The sequence below is a fragment of the Diabrotica undecimpunctata genome, chromosome 4, assembly GCF_040954645.1.
Source record: "Diabrotica undecimpunctata isolate CICGRU chromosome 4, icDiaUnde3, whole genome shotgun sequence".
Classification (NCBI taxonomy): domain Eukaryota; kingdom Metazoa; phylum Arthropoda; class Insecta; order Coleoptera; family Chrysomelidae; genus Diabrotica; species Diabrotica undecimpunctata.
Genome location: NC_092806.1, coordinates 109,541,957 through 109,562,745, shown reverse-complemented (window position 1 = coordinate 109,562,745; position 20,789 = coordinate 109,541,957). Strand labels below are relative to the sequence as shown.

General features: G+C 33.6%; 1 protein-coding gene across 2 annotated transcripts in view; it reads right to left on the bottom strand.

Annotated features, from left to right (window-relative positions):
- The window catches only part of Ubr1 (Ubr1 ubiquitin ligase), a 102,105-nt gene that overhangs the window by 45,115 nt on the left and 36,201 nt on the right, over positions 1–20,789 (bottom strand). For both annotated transcript variants that reach the window (XM_072530005.1, XM_072530004.1), the window contains 3 exons: positions 17,886–18,183; positions 14,827–15,261; positions 11,671–11,859 (listed from right to left, as the gene is read on the bottom strand). In XM_072530005.1, coding sequence (XP_072386106.1) covers positions 11,671–11,859; positions 14,827–15,261; positions 17,886–18,183 — 922 coding nt within the window. The remainder of the gene's footprint in view (positions 1–11,670; positions 11,860–14,826; positions 15,262–17,885; positions 18,184–20,789) is intronic.

The window sequence follows — 20,789 nt, the reverse complement described above, 5'->3', positions numbered from 1 at the left end:
ACTCTTTCTTCTGGTAGTATTTACTGCCTTATTGTCCTTTTCTATGCATAAGTTACTGGTGTCGAGGAATGACCACTATTTTCGCGAACAGAAATACGCCAGGATAAGTACCCTACTAGGGGAGAAGTACTCTTAAACTTAAGATTTCTGTAAGACTAGGCTGCAACCCTAGCAGTTATCTATTGAGTTGAGTGCGTCTAGTGTTTCTGTATTTTTTTTAAAATACGATTATATATTTAAGTGTCATCTATCGAACATGTAACTTATGTATAGGTATTCTATTTTGTTTTCTTTATTCTTTTGAAAGTGCTTAAGAAACTTGGGACTGGGTATTTTGGGGGAACCATAATTTGGTCTGTTGGAGGATTTTCTTGGTATGAGGAAGAACTCTGTTGAATATGGCGTTTTATAGGTATCCTTATTTTTTTCGTAGTATTATGCCTTGTATTTTTCTTAAAATAAAAGTCTTAGAGCCTTAAAGTTGGTACTTAGGTACCTCTTGGTGTAAGTAAAAACCTTATTAAGTTTGGAGTCAGCTTGTTATTATTCTTATTAAGTTTTTTGTAGGTTTTAAGTCATTGATTCTTGAAGCTTGGTATATATAATATTTTAGCTATAAGCAAATCTGTCTCAAATATTAAATTAACAAGTCTTCTTCCTATTTTTGTATAATTATGACTTTTTTGTTAATCAGAAAAACCAGAGTATTTAAATTCGATGCTTAAGTTTGTCATGTTGTAAATGAGCAAAAATACAGAAGCTGACGCTAACAAACCTTCTTTGTATTCGGATTTTATTATATTTTATAATAAGCAAAGCCCTCTTGTAGGAATTTTTTTCTATAAAAATTCTTGCTAAGATAACGAATTAGCCTATGAATTTTGTATCGCCCTTTCAAATCTTTGTCATATGAGTCTTGTTAATGTATTCTGCCACTGGTTTCTTCCATAATAAATTTAGCCTGACTCTTTCTTTTGGTAGTATTTACTGCCTTATTGTCCTTTTCTATGCATAAGTTACTGGTGTCGAGGAATGACCACTATTTTAGCGAACAGAAATACGCCAGGATAAGTACCCTACTAGGGGAGGAGTACTCTTAAACTTAAGATTTCTGTAAGACTAGGCTGCAACCCTAGCAGTTATCTATTGAGTTGAGTGCGTCTAGTGTTTCTGTATTTTTTTAAAAATACGATTATATTTAAGTGTCATCTATCGACCATGTAACTTATGTATATTTTGCTTCGAAAGTACTTTGTTCTGGAGGAACCATAATTTGGTCTGTTAGGATTTTCCAGGTAAATTACTTTCTTCTTCTTCTTTCTCTTCATAAGCAATTCTACTTGTTCATTGGCGAATTAATACCTCTATGGAAGGTTGTCCATCTTTTGCGCGATCGTCCGATACTTCTGCCGATTGGTGACTTATCTCTTGCTATTTAGACGGCGCGTGTCTCCGCCATTTTGCTTATGTGGCTATTCCATTCTTTTTTTTCTATTTTGTGTCCATTAATTTATACACTGTACGTTAGATTTTCTTCTAATGTCTTCACTTCTATTTCGAATTCTTAGCGAATTTCCTGTAATTCTTTTCAGTACTCTCATCTCTGCCGTTTCCAGTAGCCTTTGTGTTGTGACTGTATCTCAGTGTTAATGTGTCTGTTTCGCCTTATAGTATTATTAAAACATCCTGCCAGTCTATTTGCTTTTTGTACTTGATCTATCACTTCTTTGTCCAGGTCTCCATAGCTGGACAGTGTAATTCCAAGGTATTTTATTTCCATTACTTGTTCAATACTGATGCCATCAATTTCTATTTTATATCTGGTTGATTTTTTGCTGACTATAATTGTTTTAGTTTTGAGGATGACTAAATTACTGGTATTTATTATGATTAAATTCTAAGTAAATTACTTTGATCGCTTAAAGTTATTATTTCGTAATGTCGTCTTTGATAAGAAAGTGGTGGTGTTGAATATGGTTTTTATGATAGTTTAAGCATTATCTCGTTTCCGCAATTAGCAGATGGGGAGCATGAATATGATGTTAATAGGTATTCGTCTTCTTGTAGTAAAACAAGTTTATAATATGTTATTTGACGAGTGATCGCGTAAAAACTCACAGTTTATATATTATGTCCCATGTACATGTTTACAAATTAATGTGTTTAAGTTATTTATTAAGATTTATGTGCCCTATTACGTAGCCTTAGTTTATTCAGAAAGAAAATTGAAGAACGTTTAAAATAACAGAAACCTTACATTTGTGAGATTTCCCCCTCAGAGAACGCAATATTGTGCTATTTTATTTCAATTACAGTCAACTTCCAATATATATATATATATATATATATATATATATATATATATATATATATATAAGTTTATTTTTTTTTATTCAAAGGTAGTAAAATTGTTGTTTTAATAACAATAAATAAGCTTAGTGTTAAGATAGCGTTGATACGCCCAAAATGCAATCGCACGTATCCTGACGCGAGATTTCAATGACCTGTAGCGCAGCAGTCTAGAAGCTCAAGAAATGATTCGAGAGATCAACGCCCAGAGATCTCTAGAAGCATAGGCTCATATCAATTGTGTTTTTAGTGTTAGTGTTAAAATATTGTAAATAAATTAAAATAAGTGTTAGAAAATTGTGAATAAAATTAAAATAACATAAAATTATTATAATCGGGTTAAATAAAGTACTTTTTATTGATGGAGTTTCCATTATATTAAAGTATACATCAAATGATGTTTACTAAATGACTAAACTTTGTATTTTTGCTAAATTGAAGGTATAAATCAAATGGTTTTTATCCCAAAAAGGCAACTTCAGGAAAATATATTTTCTCTTTCTGGTATTTGGCTTTGCAATTTCGTTTTTACTTACAAAAATTGAATTGGGTATTTGTAGAAAGCAGTTTAGGGTCTGGTACTGTGTTTTAACAATCGCTCTACAAAATTTTGAATGTGACAGAAACATTTTTATATAATATTAATAATAATATAATAATAAATAAAATATTCTTCATGTTGGATCTTTCTTTACATTAATGTATACATCAATTGATGTTTACGCCCTAAAGAAAGCCACTTGAAGAGAACTTCATTTGATTTATGCGCGAAAATGGGCAACATTGCTACTGGTACATTTTACTTGGTAATTACCAAAAAAGAGGATCGATATCGATATAATAACATTTTTTTTTTCGTAACAATTAAAATGAAATAAATATTCTTCATGTTGGATCTTCCTTTGTATTAATGTATACATCAATTGATGTTTACACCCTAAGGAAAGCCACTTGAAGAGAATTTCATCATTTGATTTATGCGCGAAAATGTGAAACACTGCTACGGGTACATTTTATTTGGTAATTACCAAAAAAAGAGTATCGATATCAAAGTAAACTTCGTTATTTTGCTTAATTTAAGGTATAAACCAATTGGTTTTTACCCCAGAAAGGCAATTTCACAAAAAAATATTTTCGCTTTCTAGTATTTTGCTTTGTAATTTCGTTTTTACTTACAAAAATTGAAGTGGGTGTTTGTGAATGCAATTATCGCATGGTACTCTGTTTCAACAATCGCTCTATAAATTTTGCATGTGACTAACATTTTTTTTTCGTAACAATTAAAATTAAATAAAATATTCTTCATGTTGGATCTTCCTTTACATTAATGTATACATCAATTGATGTTTACACCCTAAAGAAAGCCACTTGAAGAGAACTTCATCATTTGATTTGTGTGCGAAAATATGCAACTTTGCTACTGGTACATTTTATTTGGTAATTGCCAAAAAACAGTATCGATATCAAAGTAAACTTCGTGTTTTTCCTTAATTTAAGGTATAAATCAAATTGATTTTTACCCCAAATAAGAAAATACTCAAAGTAATATTTTCGCTCTTTGGTTTTTTGCTTTGAAATTTCGTTTTTTTCCCATAAAAATTGAATAAGGTGTGTGTAGGGCTCAGTTCACGGCTGGCACCCTGTTTTAACCAAACGCTCTGCCAAATTCTACATAAATAAACCATTATTTTCTTTTATTTAAACAATTTAATCTGCATTTAATTCTGACTGTTATTATTGGTTAAGATCTACTCAAAAATTAAAATAATATCAAATAACAAATAATTTTCTTTACATGTTTTTAGCATTTACTACCTACGTGTGTTGTGTCATTTATGGACACAAATACAGCTACAGATACCAATTAGTATAGTCTCAGCTAGAAGGGTAAAGGGGGAATACTGTAGATATGGGAGAATACATAGTAGAAAACAAGACTCAATGAGTTGGCATGGTACTGAACCTGATAAGTGAAGTAGTTAAAAAGATCAGCAAACAAAATAGATAATTAGGTTAAAAAATCAAAAAATATATACTATTACTATATCAGTACTACTACTTCAGTTCATTTCATAGTTTTAGGTTATCCACAAGAGAACAAAAATTTTTTGCAACGGTACCATAGACAGAACATCCGCGATGTAAACTAAAACCTCAATTTGGTACGCCTTCTATGCTAATCCGTTAGTCCAAAACAATAAAATGAATAAACATTTTGGATGATAGGTCCGTATGTATTTTATTTTTTTCTGAAAATATTAATTTTAGCTTAGTAGTTTTACATTTCGGTAAGTCAAGGTTTTTTAACTCCGCCTACCAGATCAGTGAGTAGATTTACTACCTCAATGCTCTTGTTGCCGGTCCTAAGCCCGGATAAAGGAGGAAGGTTCTTGCGCGAGATTAGCATTTTAGCTAAGTTAAAAAAAACCTTGTCTTTCAAAAAAAAAAAATTTATATATCAGGTTTTCGGTACAGACTATTTATTACATTTTTAAAATTGGCCACTGTCCGATCAACAATGCTGCTAAAATATTTTATCGTGAAGCAGTTGCACGAACAGCTTGATATGTCTGTGATAAAGTTTCTAGTGGTTTTAAAAAGAACGATCGAATTGAGAATGGAGACTACCGCAACCCAAAAGCCTTCAAATTCCAGTCAGCAGACTAATACTCATGAAAATTAATCAGAGAAACGTCACGTAAAATCGATGAAACTTCTAGTAAAACCGATGAGAGTTTATAAATTTTTAAAAAGGTTAATTAAAATTTCAAAAATGTTTTTAGTAAAATCCATGAAAGAATTTAAATAAAAATAGTTAAAAACCTTTTTCGGATTGAAAATCAAAAGATATGTAACATTTATTTCTCATTACAATGAATTTTAGTTTAATCCTATATAATAATACAACAATAAAACAGTTACATAACCTATCAATGTATCTATATAAGCAATACCTATTCATTAAGTATTGATCAAATCCACAATTGGTACCACGTTTTACTATACCGACGTGTGGTTATTTGAAATCGTCGTTTTTGATTTTTGTATTCTGATTATGTACAGAACGATTTAAGGGAGATTAAAGTAAGGGGATGGAGAAGACAGACACTCGACAAGGAAGGGGGGAATAATATTTTAAGGCAGACCAGGGCTCACAAATTCAAAGTCAATGGAAGACAAAGAGATAGCAATGGCCGATTTTTTAGATATAGAAGGGGCATTTAATAATGTTACTACCAGCTCTTTAAAGAAGCTATGAGTAGACGAGGCGCACCTGCGGTAATATGCAGATGGATAAGGGCATCCCTAGAAAATAGGACAGTAATGTCCACTCTGGGTAAAGCAACCATCAAAGCAAAAGAAGGTGGAGGCTGTCCACAAGGAGTTCTGTCCCCTCTACTTTGGGCAGCCTTGGTAGATGATCTCCTCAGAAATCTGTCCAAAGAAGGCTTTTATTGTCTAGGATATGCTGACGATATAGCAATCGTTGTCAGGGGCAGGTTTGCTCAGGTGGTGTCTGAAAGAATGCAAGCAGCACTAAATGTAGTTGATGACTGGTGTAAACAAGAGTGTATAAACACAAATCGTCAATTTCGCCAAAAAACAGCACTACAATGCCTAAAACCACCGGTGCTGGGAGATTTCATTTGCCAAAGAAACAAGATCCCTTGGGGTGTATTTTGATCATAGGCTTACATGAAATTTTCGCATTCTGAAAACCACACAGAAAGTAACTATATCCCTGGGCAGATGTAGAAGAATCTGCGGTAAGAATTGGGGACTTAACCCCAAAATCACTTTATGGTTATATACATGGGTTATTAGTGACGTGGTGGACAAAGACGCAGCAAGTGGGAGCAATAAGGCTGCTAGGAAATACACAAAGGCTAGCATGCCTGTGTATTACGGGGGCCATAAAAATAACTATTGCATCGTTGGAAGTCCTGCTGAATCTACTACCACTTCATATCTCCATACACGGTGAAGCCAGATCAGTGATGCACAGATTAATCCAAAGTCAGCGAGATATAAGTCAGAGGCATGGTGCTGACAATAGAAAGATAATCGAGGAGCTAAAAGCCGATATTGTGATGGGGCAATCTATCGATGCAACAGCTACGAGATATAGTTTTAACAATAAGTTCACAATTGAGATACCTGGCAGGGAAGACTGGAATAAAGGTGTACCCATACAAGCTGCTGCTGCCTGGTACACGGATGGCTCAGAAACATCATCATATCAACATAACTCAACAACATATCAGAGGTTGTGGGAGCCGGCATAGTAGGGACAAATCAAGGGATACATCTTCCAGTAAGTCTATCTAAGGATGTGACAGTTTTCCAGGCGGAAATAACGGCAATTCATCACTGCGTGGAAGAAATAGAATAGACAGGAAAGAACGTTCTGTTCAGTTGCCATGTTCATTTTCACAGAGTCAGGCAGCGCTTAAGGCACTCAATTCTGTAGAGGTCAATGCTAAGTTAGTATGTGATTGTGTGTTTGCCCTAAATAAACTAGGAGATCGTAGAAAGGTTACGGTAGCCTGGGTACCGGGGCATGAGGGTCATAAGGCGCTATGAAAAAGCAGATGAAATGGCCAAACAAGGCTCATCAATGCCATGCATTGGACCGGAACCCTTCTGCGGTGTTACAAAGTCAGTAACAAGAACGGCTACAAGAAGTGGGTAGCTCACAAATCTCTGGAATGGTGGAGGAATTCACCAGGACAAAGACAGGCGAAACACTTCATTACAGAACATTCGGCAACATTTACGGCAGACCTAATAAGCAAAGATAGGAAAACAGTCAAAGCCATAGTAGGTCTTCTAGCAGAACACTGTAAGCTGAACAGGTCCTTTAAGCTGATGGGATTATCAGATGATGACCAGTGCAGATTCTGTCACCTCGAAGAAGAAACAGCAGAGCAAATTTTATGTCAGTGCGACAGTCTGGCAAATGTGCGGTTATTTGCATTAGGAGACAAAGGGTCAGGCTAGAGAATGTTATCTAGGACTAGAGGACCACAATAGATCTGAAAAGGTTGCAGTGAAATAGGCCAAAAGGCCACCTCTCTAAATCTATCTATCTATCACGAAGGACTGTAGCGCGAACAGATGATGATTCTGATTATGTAGTCGACAATTGGTTTTTAACGTAAGTCTTTTCTGTACTTTCCTATAATCTACAAGTCTTACTTTACTTGTAGATTACTCTTAGGTAAACCTAGTTCAGCCATGGTATTTCATAGTTTTATTCTTATGATTATATCATGTGTTTGTTTAAAATCTATAAATAACTCGTTTATTGTTTTTTTTTGTATTCCCAACATTCTTCATTAACTGCCTAATAGTGTTCACTCAATCGTTCCAATTGTATTAAAAAAAATACTTTATATGCTCTGTTAATAAGTAATATAACTCCATATGGGTATTGTTCATATAAATGTACAATATGCGGTTTTTTATTTTATTTCGAATTCTCTTTTAGATATTTTTGTAAATCCAAAACTATTGAAAAGAACGGAGTTGTTTCGAGAAGCATTTTTTTGGTTTGGCTGCAAAAGTGTTACAAATATTTTTTATTTATCGTCAAACCTTAAAATCGTCACTTCGGTAACTGTCCTACAGTCACAATTTGTAGTTTAAACCCAAATATATGTAACACTTTTTGACGTATATACCTTTTAGAGTCATTTTTATAGAAAATAAATATTTAACTTTTTAGTTAAATATAAAAAAATCGGTTGCCTGTAAAGTCGGTTTTACGGGCGAAGATTTTACGTGACAACGTCTTTTTCTCGGTAGAATATTTATTGATATGAATATTATTAAATTGCACAATAGTTGTTTGCAGTTGAAACGCGCTGTTTCTTCTCAATCGACTGAATTACGATTGATTGCAGAGTGATTTAAACTAATAATTTACTTAACACTATCAACATTTGTCAATAGTATGACATAACCTATAAACTCAGTTTCTCAACTTTTGTGTCAATCTAACAATTAATCAATCAATCATAGTTTACGATAATGAAATATTAGTGTACAATTATTTACCTTTATTGTTGTAGTTGTTGTAAATGACGAATCAAGCACTCCACATTTTCACTACAGACACAGCTGACGATACTTTAACCACACGTGTGAACTTGTATTATGACGCTTTCTCGGTTTTCCAACGCCAAGAACGCTCGAGAAAGACAGAGACACAAGCACGCACCGATTCAACGCGCCTAATTCTCTAGTGCTGCGCGCGCAGCGGACCGATCATGTTTGAGTGGGAGAGAGACGCAAGGCATTCGCCGGTCCGGCGGGCCTCTCTCTCGTTCGGTGACTCATCGTAACAGACGTGAGCGGGCGTTACACTTTTTCATGAGTGACTCCGAGCCACAACCTAATTTAAGACGTTGTCACGTCAAAAAAAAATTAGTTCTTACCAATAAAAATAGTGTAGATTAGAAAGTTATGTCCCAGACCTCTCGCATCATTTCGGTAACACAACTTTTATGTGAAGAAATCTACAATACCGACTTAACTTGTTGTTTATTTCTTTCGAGTTCCATGTTCGCGCGTAGCGTACGTATGAGTTAGTGGTAGTGGTTTTTAAGTAATATGGTAAGTTTTTTTTTAATAAATTAATGAATGACTGATTTTTTCGGCGTATACTTATTATTGACCATTTCGGTAACTACTTTTTCATCGAAGTTTTTGCCTCAGATAAGCAATTTATTGTATTTTTCTTTTTAAAAAATAGGACATGTTTAATAACCTCAAAAGTTTTAATAATCTAAGTTACTCCTAGAGGAAGCTAGAATACGAAATGTAAGATTTCGTCATTTCGGTAACGTCATTTGGGCAACATTTTTAAAAGTAATATTGTGTTACCGAAATGATATTTTGTTAAAGAAATTATTAGTTTCTTTTTATTTATAGATGATGGACAGCGAAAAATTAACACAAGATAGAAAAAATTCCTACGAATTAAATTTAAAAAATAAAGAAGAAAAAAAATAAAAATAAAACTGTTTTAAATCCTAAAAAGTCCAAACTTTTTGAAGAAGATAGGATGACTAAGCCTTCAACTTCAAATGGATATTCTTCGGCCCAAACTAGCATCTCCAAGCCTAAAATTCAAGTCAATTTCAAGTTTGAACAGAATAAACGTAATGTCGAGCCGAAAAAAACATTGAAACTTGAACTGAAAAAAAAAGTAAATAATATCCACGACAATAATAATGATAAAACAGCGCAAGCAAAAATAAAAAAAAAGAGTACTTGCAGAATAATAGAACACCAACGAAAATAAAAATTAAAAAGAGGAAATATAACGAAAAGATGAAAGAAGAAGTAAGAAGAAGAGTTCAGAAACATAGAATGAAATTAACAGAGCAGCAACTTGAAGAAAAAAGAAGAAAAGATCGAGGGCGATACAAAAAAAAAGAAAGAAGAAGGAAAAGTTAAGTTTATAAAAGACTTGACACCACGACATCAAAAATAAAAAGAAAGGAATGGAGTAAAAACAGCAAAAGATATGGAGAGGAAAAAAAAATGAAAGGTGAAACCGCAAGATTTGCTACAGATAATTCACCCGCAACAAGTGAAGATGAAGTTACAATTGAAAATAAGGACGACCCATTCCATGAGGATCTTCCGGAAAATTTAGATGTATGGATGTTGTCAAAAAGAAAAACACACCTTCAAGGCAAAAAAATGTTGACCGACAAATAGTGAAAAAAGAAAAATCAAGTGAAACAGATGTGTCGTCGTTTTCTTAAGATGAAGATGAAAAAAATACAATACCTAAAATTAAGATAATTTCAAATATTTTATTACAGACTTTTGAAAGGAATGATAAAGAGACAAAAGGTCTTTGCTACGATTGTACTTTTAGTTTAAACATCCAAAATGAAGGACGCAAATGTTTCGATTGTAGCAGAACTTATCATCTTAAATGCATTGTTAAACATCACTTTAACAAAAACAGTGAAATATTTCTTTGCCCTACATGTTTTAGAAAATAAAACTAAAACACAATAGTTATCTAATTCCCCATTTAACCAATATCCTGCTATCGTCGAAGACGTCAAAATTGAAGAATAATATCCAATAATGGTTATCCAATTTAGAAGTTAAATCAACAAGTGTACAAGAACCGGCGTGTCGACTACAAACGCTTCCTGACAGTAGAACACGACTTTCTGAGATAGAAAAGACATTGGTCTTAGAACTATTTCAAATCGTGTCGAACTGACCACAGCGTTATTTGGGCCTGTCACGGTAAAGAGCGAATGAAAGCCCCGGGGGGGACTTGTAATTGCTTTTCCGATCAGGTTGAGTTGCAATAACACTTCGTCTCCAAAATCTTATGCAAATAGTAACTATAAGAATTACTGTTAACAAAAGGTAGCTATACGAAGCGACTGGCAGCAGGAAGAGTCGACATTGCCGGCATTCTTGTACCTCTCTCGAGGAGAGGGAACGCGGCTACACGAAGTGAGAAGGCCGACATCTTTGTGGAACTTGAGGTATACACCACGCATCAGAATTCTAACACATATTAAGTCATTGTAAGAATATTTTGTCTGTAAGAAAGCTCGAACTGTTAGAGAATTCTGATTGCCGGTGTCGGCGAAACGAAAAATTTTCAAATTGATTTTTTTGGACAACGGTGTATCGACTTAAGTAAGAGTACCTTTTAGCACTAGAATACCTGAAAATTTAATAATCTAGTATCACAAACGCTTAAAAGGTAAAGACAAAAAAGTTATGCGTTAAAATAACTGTTGACCTACCCAAAACGGACGTCTATGATCGGCACTAGAAATTAGCAATTTATGAAATGGATTCAACTCTGGAGGATAAATAATCGTATCAGTTTTCGTTTTTCTAAATAGAAGCGTTCTGGAGGTATTAAAAAAAACTAATTACAAGGCGCCAACTTCAAAGAGCTCTAGCTCCCTTAGGAAGCATTTTCGGACTAGGTGAATTGAGCTAAATTGCCTTAAAATTATCTGAGGAATCTCCGATCATCGTTTGTCAGGAGAGTTTCTGGACACCCCTGGAAAACAATGGTTTTTCAAAAAACCAAAATTTAACGCGGAGTCAAACCCAGAAAACAACTGAAACCACATTTAGCTCCCGCGGAAATTTCAAATCCAATATATATATATATATATATATATATATATATATATATATATATATATATATATATATATATTGCAGTATATCACATTTTATAGTACGCAGCGCTCTGCATAGAGAATGCACTAACGAAATTTGAAATAAAATTATCTTTCAATTTGTTCTATAACATACCCGTGAGCAGGCTTCTTAAAATTCGCCAATTCTTGAATGATGTCATCTATTTCCACTTCTCTAGAAATCAAATCTTCCGGAATTGTTTTTACTAACTCTGAATGTGGCAACGGTTTAATACAAAGATACTGGATTATCTCCTTTCGTATTCTATCCTCTACTGTGACGTTGCTTACTCCTGGCATATACCTGAAGAAAAATAATGAAATTTTAATGAATTTTTGAAAAATAATGAAATAATAATGATTCGTCCGCTCCGAACTTCGAGTTTTGCAAATGACAAGTGACAGCGCATTATATATATATATATATATATATATATATATATATATATATATATATATATATATATATATATATATATATATATATATATATATATATATATATATATATATTATACAAGTTGTTTGTGGCCGGCTAGTATAGTAAAACTTCCAAAAATTCGTGAGGGTGCGGTCAAAAAGGCCCAGTGATTGTAACACACTAACATTATGTATACTCATTTATTGAAAGTCGAGCTTTCGAAACTGTTTAGTTTCTTTGTCAAGACAATAAATGTTGAGATTAGAATAGCACGAAAGCTATTGTTAAAATGAAATGTTGAATGTTAAAATGAAAAAAAAATATATAACACAATTGTAAAAAACAAACATTTAAACACATAATACAACATAATTATGTTGCTGTATTATGTGTTTGAATATTTGAGAACTACTTGGACCAACATGGCTTGCGGACTATTCTAATCTTATAATATATATATATATATATATATATATATATATATATATATATATATATATATATTATACAGTAGAATCTCACTAATTAGGCATCTCGATCAACCGCCGCACCTCTCTCTCTCTTTCTTACAACCCACCGCGTCAAAGAGTCTAACCTCACAACTTATTTGGAGCACGTACATACTTATTTACCTACTGTTTTAAGTGAGAATAATGTAAATAAAAATGCCAAGTAAACCGAAACAAGAAACTTAGATAGTAGAGAAAACATGTGCAAATTGGCACAAGAAGATTGGTATTGAGTTGGACGTGCTATTATACGATCTTAAAAAAAAAACAGAATATTGTTGACCACATGAAGACGATAGACTCTGGACCAGGAAAGCGTTCCATATACATTCCTGTATCTGCTGAAATTCTGACAGCAAAAATAATTATAAGTTTTATAAAAAAAATTACATAGAAAAATGACTTTCATGTTAGTGTTAAGGGGCTGGATGAATTTAAAAAGCGATTTGATATATGTCTGTTAACTATATTAACTACGTGTTAACTATATCAGGTGAAAAATTGTCAAGTAACAAATATGAGTGTTACTATTTATTCAGCATTTTAAAGACAAAGTCAAAGTATTGAGTCTTCTTCCTGACTAAATCTATAATGCAGACGAGAGTGGGCTGTTTTGGAGACTGCTGTCTAACAACAACATTCGTATCCTCTAAAGAAGCGAGCGAACCAGGTTGTAAAGTGAGTAAAGGTGTATAATCACATTTATGTCCTGTTCAAATGCTGCTGGAACCCACAAATTGGATTTGTTAGTGATTGGTAAATCTAAAAATTCCAGAGCTTTCAAAAACATTTGTTTGTCAGTCTGTTACACACAAGAACCAATTTAAACATTGAGTCACGAGAGAGGTCTTTAGTGAATGGTGTCATAAAGATTTTGTCCCAGAAGTGAAGAAGTTTATGAAAAGATCTAACTTACCTATAAAAGCTTTACTCTTACTTGACAATGCTCCACGACACCTGGAGCTCTGTTTCACCTGATTTATCCAAGCATCATGGAAAAAGCTATTGCTTTTGTTTGAATGTTTTATCGCAGGAAACAGAAAAATATGATCCTGAAGATAATCTACCTATTGCTGACTGGTTTCAAAATTGATCAAAAACAGGATTCGAGAGAAGTGAATAATATTTAAATTCTTGTTTTCAGGGGACCGAAGAAAGAGCACATTATGATAGATGAAGAAATATGTGAAGCAGTACAAGAAGAAGAAAGCCTAGTAGAAATATTGGACCCACCTTGATCTCCGATAGGAGAGGAACCGAAAGAAGGAGAAAGAGAATGAATGACTAAAGAAAAAACAACACTTTTAACTCCAAAATTTCAGTTGTACATAACCACAAGAATGAATCAGTAAATTCTACTGAACAAAATCGTCAACTATGGGATCATAAAGTGGTAACACTAAAAGAGGTGAATCTTATCTTTTTAATCAAAATTTCCTGAAGCCCATAAAATTATTCAATTCTACTCTGAACGTTAGTGTGGTTGGTTTAATAATTCTACTCCCGGTGTGTTAGATCCAAGCATTTGTGGTATGTTGACAGTTTGTTCATCTAAGCGTAGATATATTTCTTAGTAGAAAACGCTAATTGAGGTGAAGTGCAAGAAATGCGTGCTTTCTCTTCCAGATTCCTCCCACCCGTAAAACAATCGGAAGTACATGTATATTTGCAAAATGTGAGATACAAAACAGAGAAAAGCGTATGATATATCAAATGAAAGATGGAAAGACAGGAAGTATAACGATATAGAAACACAAATATCTTTATGTTACAGTAGACATTATTGATTACAGAAACGCATTTAAGATGTTAAATGAAAGTGAAGAGGTCATGGAATATAACGACGTAAAAAGATAGCGTTATGTTAAAAACTTTAGAGCAAAAAAATTAAAATGGATTCATGTAAAAATGTGTTACAGTTGTTTTTAGGTATTAATGATTACAATATTGCGTTTGACCTATCAATGAAACAAGATTGGATGGGGAGTATAGCCGCGTAGAAGAAACAAAAATTTGACAATAATGAAAATTAAACTGAGACCAAGGAGGCATATGATATATTCGGACCGTAATTGTAAATTGTTACATTGTTTGATGCTATATTGCTTTGTATTCCATTGTGTTAATACGCTAGGCTCAATTTCATGATTTTAGGTTCTGTGAGTAGATAATGAACCTAATATAAAACAATTCGTTAATATTGTCATATATGTGCAAATAACCCGGACATACTATACCATTAAAATATTCAGCAAAACAATTAAGATTACGCCATCACCTGATGAAACACTGAATATATGTCTATGCAACCAGCTGTCAGTATTATAGTAACGATAAATACCTTTCTCCTATGATAAATATGAGCACATGCAACATCTCTTCAACCAAATTGATGGTCTGCCGAATGCTATCTTCTTCTGGAGATTTTAAACTGTTAATTTCGAAATCAGTCATAGCCCAATTAATCAAATTAAACTTGTTCAAAATGTGAATTAGAAACTCGTTGCTTTCAATTAAAGAAGCGGCTATTTGAAGTAGGGTGATATCCCGGTCTAACATTTCGGTTCTGCACTTGACGTTGTGGTAAAAGAATAGAGTGTTCAGCAGGGCGTAGCCGTTCCTTCTCCACATGCCTGCGTGTACTTGCGCGATCATCACCTGAGCTCGCAGGACTGGTTCCATTATCTGGACTGGTGTCGGTTTGGGCACTAGGAATTCCGCTTTGTCGAAATGTAGGTTGTATTTTTCGAGGTGAAGATGAAGGGCCGCCAAAAATCTATAAAATAAATTTGATAAATACCTTTTGTCAATCAATTAAATGTTTACTAAATTAAGTCATAGTGCCATAAAACTAGAATAAATTGAACTGACTCGAGTCCAGAAAGTCATCTTTGGAATTGTTCATAATAAGATTTCTTATTTGCTGCCAGGGACAAATAAAAAAAGGCAAGAACGACATGAGAAATGGTAATTATATTCGGTTTTACAATGGAGTCGATAAAAACATGAAAACACAGGGAAGAGTAGGAATATTATTATATACAAAATTAAAACACCTGATGGAGGACTTACAATATTTAAATCTAAAAATAATGTGCCAAATGTGCATCACTAAGGTGCCAAAATTTGAAAGTGTGTATGCACCGGATAAAACAAAATCAGAAAATATTGTGTTTATATGGAATTAAGCCATAATTGATTGTAATAAAAATTACATTTTTAACTAACTAATTTTTGACGTTTCGATTTCCACTCCGGAAATCGTTTTTAAAAAGATTATTTTAAAAATTTTACGAAAATGTATAACCCACAAGATGTTTTTTGTAGGTTATGTTTTTCAAAATCTCGGAATATCAAATTCTGAGCGTTTCGTGTTTTTTTTTTGTATTATATGTCTGTAAAGTATTTTAACGTAGATTATACGTTTGTGTGTTGCAAATCTATTGCGTGTAGATTGTAGATTGGATGTCTTCGACTTCCTATTAATCCGCTATTGTTGGTATGTTCTTGTTACCGACTTCTTCTTTTAGTATTGACAACCAAAGCCGGTTATATTTGGATGATGGGTTTGCTACACATTTTTCTTCATTAAGTAGGATGAGAGCTGCTTCTTCTTCATTCTAGTGAAGTCCGTCTGAGAAACACCAGGAACAATCTCGCGTAATATGTATGAATTACAGACGCACTGAGGACATGTCCAACGGCTGATATGGAAGTAATCCTGCTAATGTCAGATCCTAGTGGAGACCGTAAAAACAAGATCATTTACAAAGGAATCATTAGATCCAATTGTCAATTCAACTTTAATGGAAGTCAGTATTAAAGCATGCCATGTCATAAATGAATTTACTACAAAGTTAAGTTGTAAAAACGAATGGGATAAAGACACTATTTCTTAGCTAAATAAGAATGTCATCAAGGGGTAAACAGAAGGTCCTAAACCAACAGAAGAAACTGGAATAGGAGTGTATGGGTCTAGAACTGAACACTCAGATAGCATGGACAAAATACTAAGCATCTTTCAAGCGGAATCTCACCAAGAAACAAAGTGATATGGGAATGCTCGGCGAAATTTTAGATGCAGCCAAAAGTCGACTGCGCTCCAGAAAATCTCCCATACAACTGCAGAAACGGCCGCAGCCATCGGGTTCAACATGATCATCAAATGGACCCATGAATAGTCGGAAACTCAACCAAATACAATTATACCTTGAATCACAGAGACACCTCCTGGATTTGACCTACCGCGTAGGAACTGGTGCACACTTAACCTCATCAGAATTCAACATGGTCAATATGTTGAACAAATGGGGTAAGAAGCTACCATTACTGTCATGCAGCTGCGGCAAGGTCCAATCTATCAAGCACATAACGGAGGAATGTCGCCAGCGAGATTACGAGGGCAGTTTACAAAGATTTCCTGTTTGCGACGCCCGAGTCGATTAACTACATAAAAAATCTCGACATTTGCCTATAAATTGGATACGATTACGTATTTTTATGTAGACTCAATTTTAATTGAGTTTTGTTAAGTAAACTTGTTTATTGTGATCATATAAATGTGTCGAAAGGCCATACGCTAAATAATAAAATAAAATAATAAATATTAGAACGTATTAAAAAAATTAAAAGTTGACAAAAATTAATCTTTTAACAAGCGGTTTGTCACACAGTCAAAACAAAAAAAATTTCCCATGGTCACGACATAAATGTTTGGTTTTGGCCTTCCCAAAGCCCTGATCTTAAAAATGGTAGAAAATATCTAGAATGAAATGAAGGAGAGATTGAGTTACAACTCACAGCTAACTTTGTCTGAACTATACGTCAAAATGGAAGAAATATGAAACAAATCTCTTACTCTACAAACATGCAGATCTTTAGTTGAATCAATGCACAAACGAATAAGAGCAATAATTATAGTTAAGGGAAGCCATACACTTCATTCAATTTGTCCCATTATTTAGTTGCTACCTGATTGTTTTCGATATACTTTTTTCGTTCAGAACAAAAACTTACTTGTTTTGCTTTTGAATGAGCCTAAATTATTGTCCATTGAACAATGAAACAGCAGATACTCTTAACATACAACAACAGTTGAAATAAGATCGCAAATATCTCAAAAAAAAGGAAAATTAATTTCTTCTGATAAGAGAGCATAAATTGATTACGTAATCACGAACAGTCAAGATTTATTGTGCGTGGAAATAAATGAAAAAAAAAACGATTAGCAGAAGAAAAATTGAGAATAGGTAGATATCACACAACTTCTCTTACAGTTCAGGATTTCGAAACGACATAAATGCTTTTTGTGCAGATATGAAAGACACCAAGAGCTAAGTACCACCAAAGGAGCTTTAGTGTTTGTTATAAGTTAATATTTATTATAAAATAAAATATTACCTGGTGAGTGGCAGGTGTATCGATACAGGTTTGGAAGCAACATCATAGTGTAAACAGGCAGTACTGTGATCTGCTAGTTCACGAACTTTACCGGCCTCACTGGGTTCGTAACATGGGTTTTCCTCTAGCTTTTTCAGTATGGCTCGATAAGCCTTTACCAAGACGATTTTGTCGGTTCCACACCAATCTACAGCCAACGAGATGCAGTAGGCTAATTTGATATGTAGATTAAAACCTGACTCCCATTCTGGTTCGTACTCCATATGCTGGCCTACTTGACGAGTTACAGCATCCATACCTGTTAAAATTAATAAATAGAGTGGCATTTTAAACTCTTCAATCTTAACGGAAAATAAATTTATGTGTCTCCGTACTTGGATATTACTAGTGGACTAACCGTTGAATTACGTTCCAGCACAAACAGGGGGCCGAAAATTTTTACATATTTCAGTAAATTACCTCATATAAAAGTAATTATTAAATCAAGATACTCATCTCAAAAATGTCTACAGAACAACACTATTATTCCATTTTTTTCAATAACAATTTTTTTGTCAATAAATACCATTCAATTTGAAAACTTGTTCCCTAGAAGTCAAGATATGCCATGAAAATTAATCTATTTGCACTATTTTATTAAGGCAAAAGTGATAGCGCCTCAAATTCGTACGATTAACTGCTTCAAATTGCAAAGAAAAAGTGCTTCAAATTTTAAAGAAAATCTGTATTTACTTTAAATACAGATGGAGCATCGGCATTTAACACATGTTCAAACGGCAAGTGCTGTGAATATGATTGAGGCTGGTCTTTCACAAGGTCATTTTTACGTATCTCGGAGTGTGTTTTCGCGTTTGCGCGATCTGAATAATTTGGGAATGTCGCTAAAAGACATTGAGGTCGTCAACATGCAACTAATCTTCGACATCATCGATGTGTGGTAGGATTAGCTCGTCGAAATATGCATATAACTATACGTGGATTTTTTGGAACACAAGAAAATACCCACAACATTACTTAATGTGACCCAATAGATTGCATGAAGCTGGCCTGCACGTCAGACGTTCATTGTGGGTTCCATGTTACGGCATGGGCATCGTGGACTCGATTAAGTTGGGCACAACAACATGTCCATTGGGGCTTACAAGAATGGAGTTCAGCGTTATTAGCAGATGAAGCTAGGTTTTATCTTTACCCTGATTCAAGAAGAGTGAGAGTTTGGAGAGGACCTAGAGACATGTACAGGTTATTCTCCCATATAGTGGACTTTTTTCATCATCGAACTGTTCCCGTTTTTGTGGAAGGCACTTTGAATCAATATCAATATGTAACAATAAAACACTGAAAACTTTGTTTTCAAAACTTCCACAAAATTTATTTTAAATTCTTATCACTACAGCTGTTTCGGCTGATTGCCTTTCTCAAGTGATCTGTTTTTGGCATGGGTTTACACTTTATAGTCTCTAATGAAATAGGTTGAGGAGGGGAGAACTGTTTGTCTCAAGCTGGTCATTCAGAATTATATCTGTGTTTTTTAATTTGTTGATTTCCATAGATTCTAACAAAGATAGCTTAAGGCCTTTATTTTGAATGTGTAGAATTTTAAATTCGTCATTAAAAGAATGATTATGATCTAGAACGTGAAGTGCGTATGTAGAATCTGTTTTTCTATTATTGAAAGCCCTTTTATGTTCTGCTATTCGTTTATTAAAATTTCTACCTGTTTGACCAATGTAAGTTTTTGGGCAGTCTCCACATTTAAGTTTGTACACACCACTGTGTAAGTGTTTTTTATGTTGGCTCTTATTGTTTTTAATATATTTGCCTACGCTGTTATTTGTTCTGAAAGCTGGTGTTATTCCTTTCTTTTTTATGTGTTTGGCTATTTTTGTTGATATTTTGCCCGTATATGTAATCGAGCAGAAGGTACTGGGTTTTTTCTCTGGTGGTGGAAATACTAAGTTCAGGGCTTTCTTGTGTAGTTTTTGATTTAACATTTTATTAATTGTTTGTTCGTTGTATCCATTGTTTACTGCTATTTGCTTAATGATATTTAATTCTGTCTCAAAATTGTATTTTGACATAGGAATTGCTGTTAATCTATGTAACATACTATGATAGGCTGCCAGTTTATGTTGTGTGGGATGGGATGATGAATTGTGAATAGTCGTGTCAGTATGGGTAGGTTTATGAAAGATGGAGAAGTCATGTTTGTTTTTAAGTCTGGTAATTTTTAAATCTAAAAAATTTTATGGATTGATTTTGTTCTGTTTCTATTGTAAATTCAATATGACTATGAAGAGAATTAATATACGATAAAAATTGGTCGAGTTGCCTGTTAGTTCCTGTGAAACATACCAGTACGTCGTCTACGTATCTCCACCAATAAAAAAACTGTTTGAATATGGGATGTTTTGAAATCTTTGTCTCTAGATGATCCATAAAAATATCCAAATAAATAAATATGAAAGAGTATAATTTAGGAGGCTGTGGGTTCATGATACTGAGGTATTTCTGTTCTATTGGATTTACTATTGATTTTGAATTTTCTAAAGCTAGCTTAATTTGTTTTTGATACTTTTCTGTTGGATCTTTGTGTAACGTTTCAATGTTTTGATTATTTAAAAATTCTATTGTTTTGTTATTATATTCTATTTTATCTATAGCAATAGTAGTGTTACCTTTGTCTGCTTTTGTAAACACTATGTTGTTTTCTATTGATTTATTTTTAATTGAAATGGCTGTTTTATTCTCTTTGTAACAGGAATTTTTGGTTTCACTACACACATCTGTAATAGATTTTGGATGGATTCTATTGCCTCAAAACTAAGTTGATAAGTGTTCTTTAGACATTTTTGATGTGTTTATTTTATTGTATATAATTATGATAGCGTGCAATCACCCTTA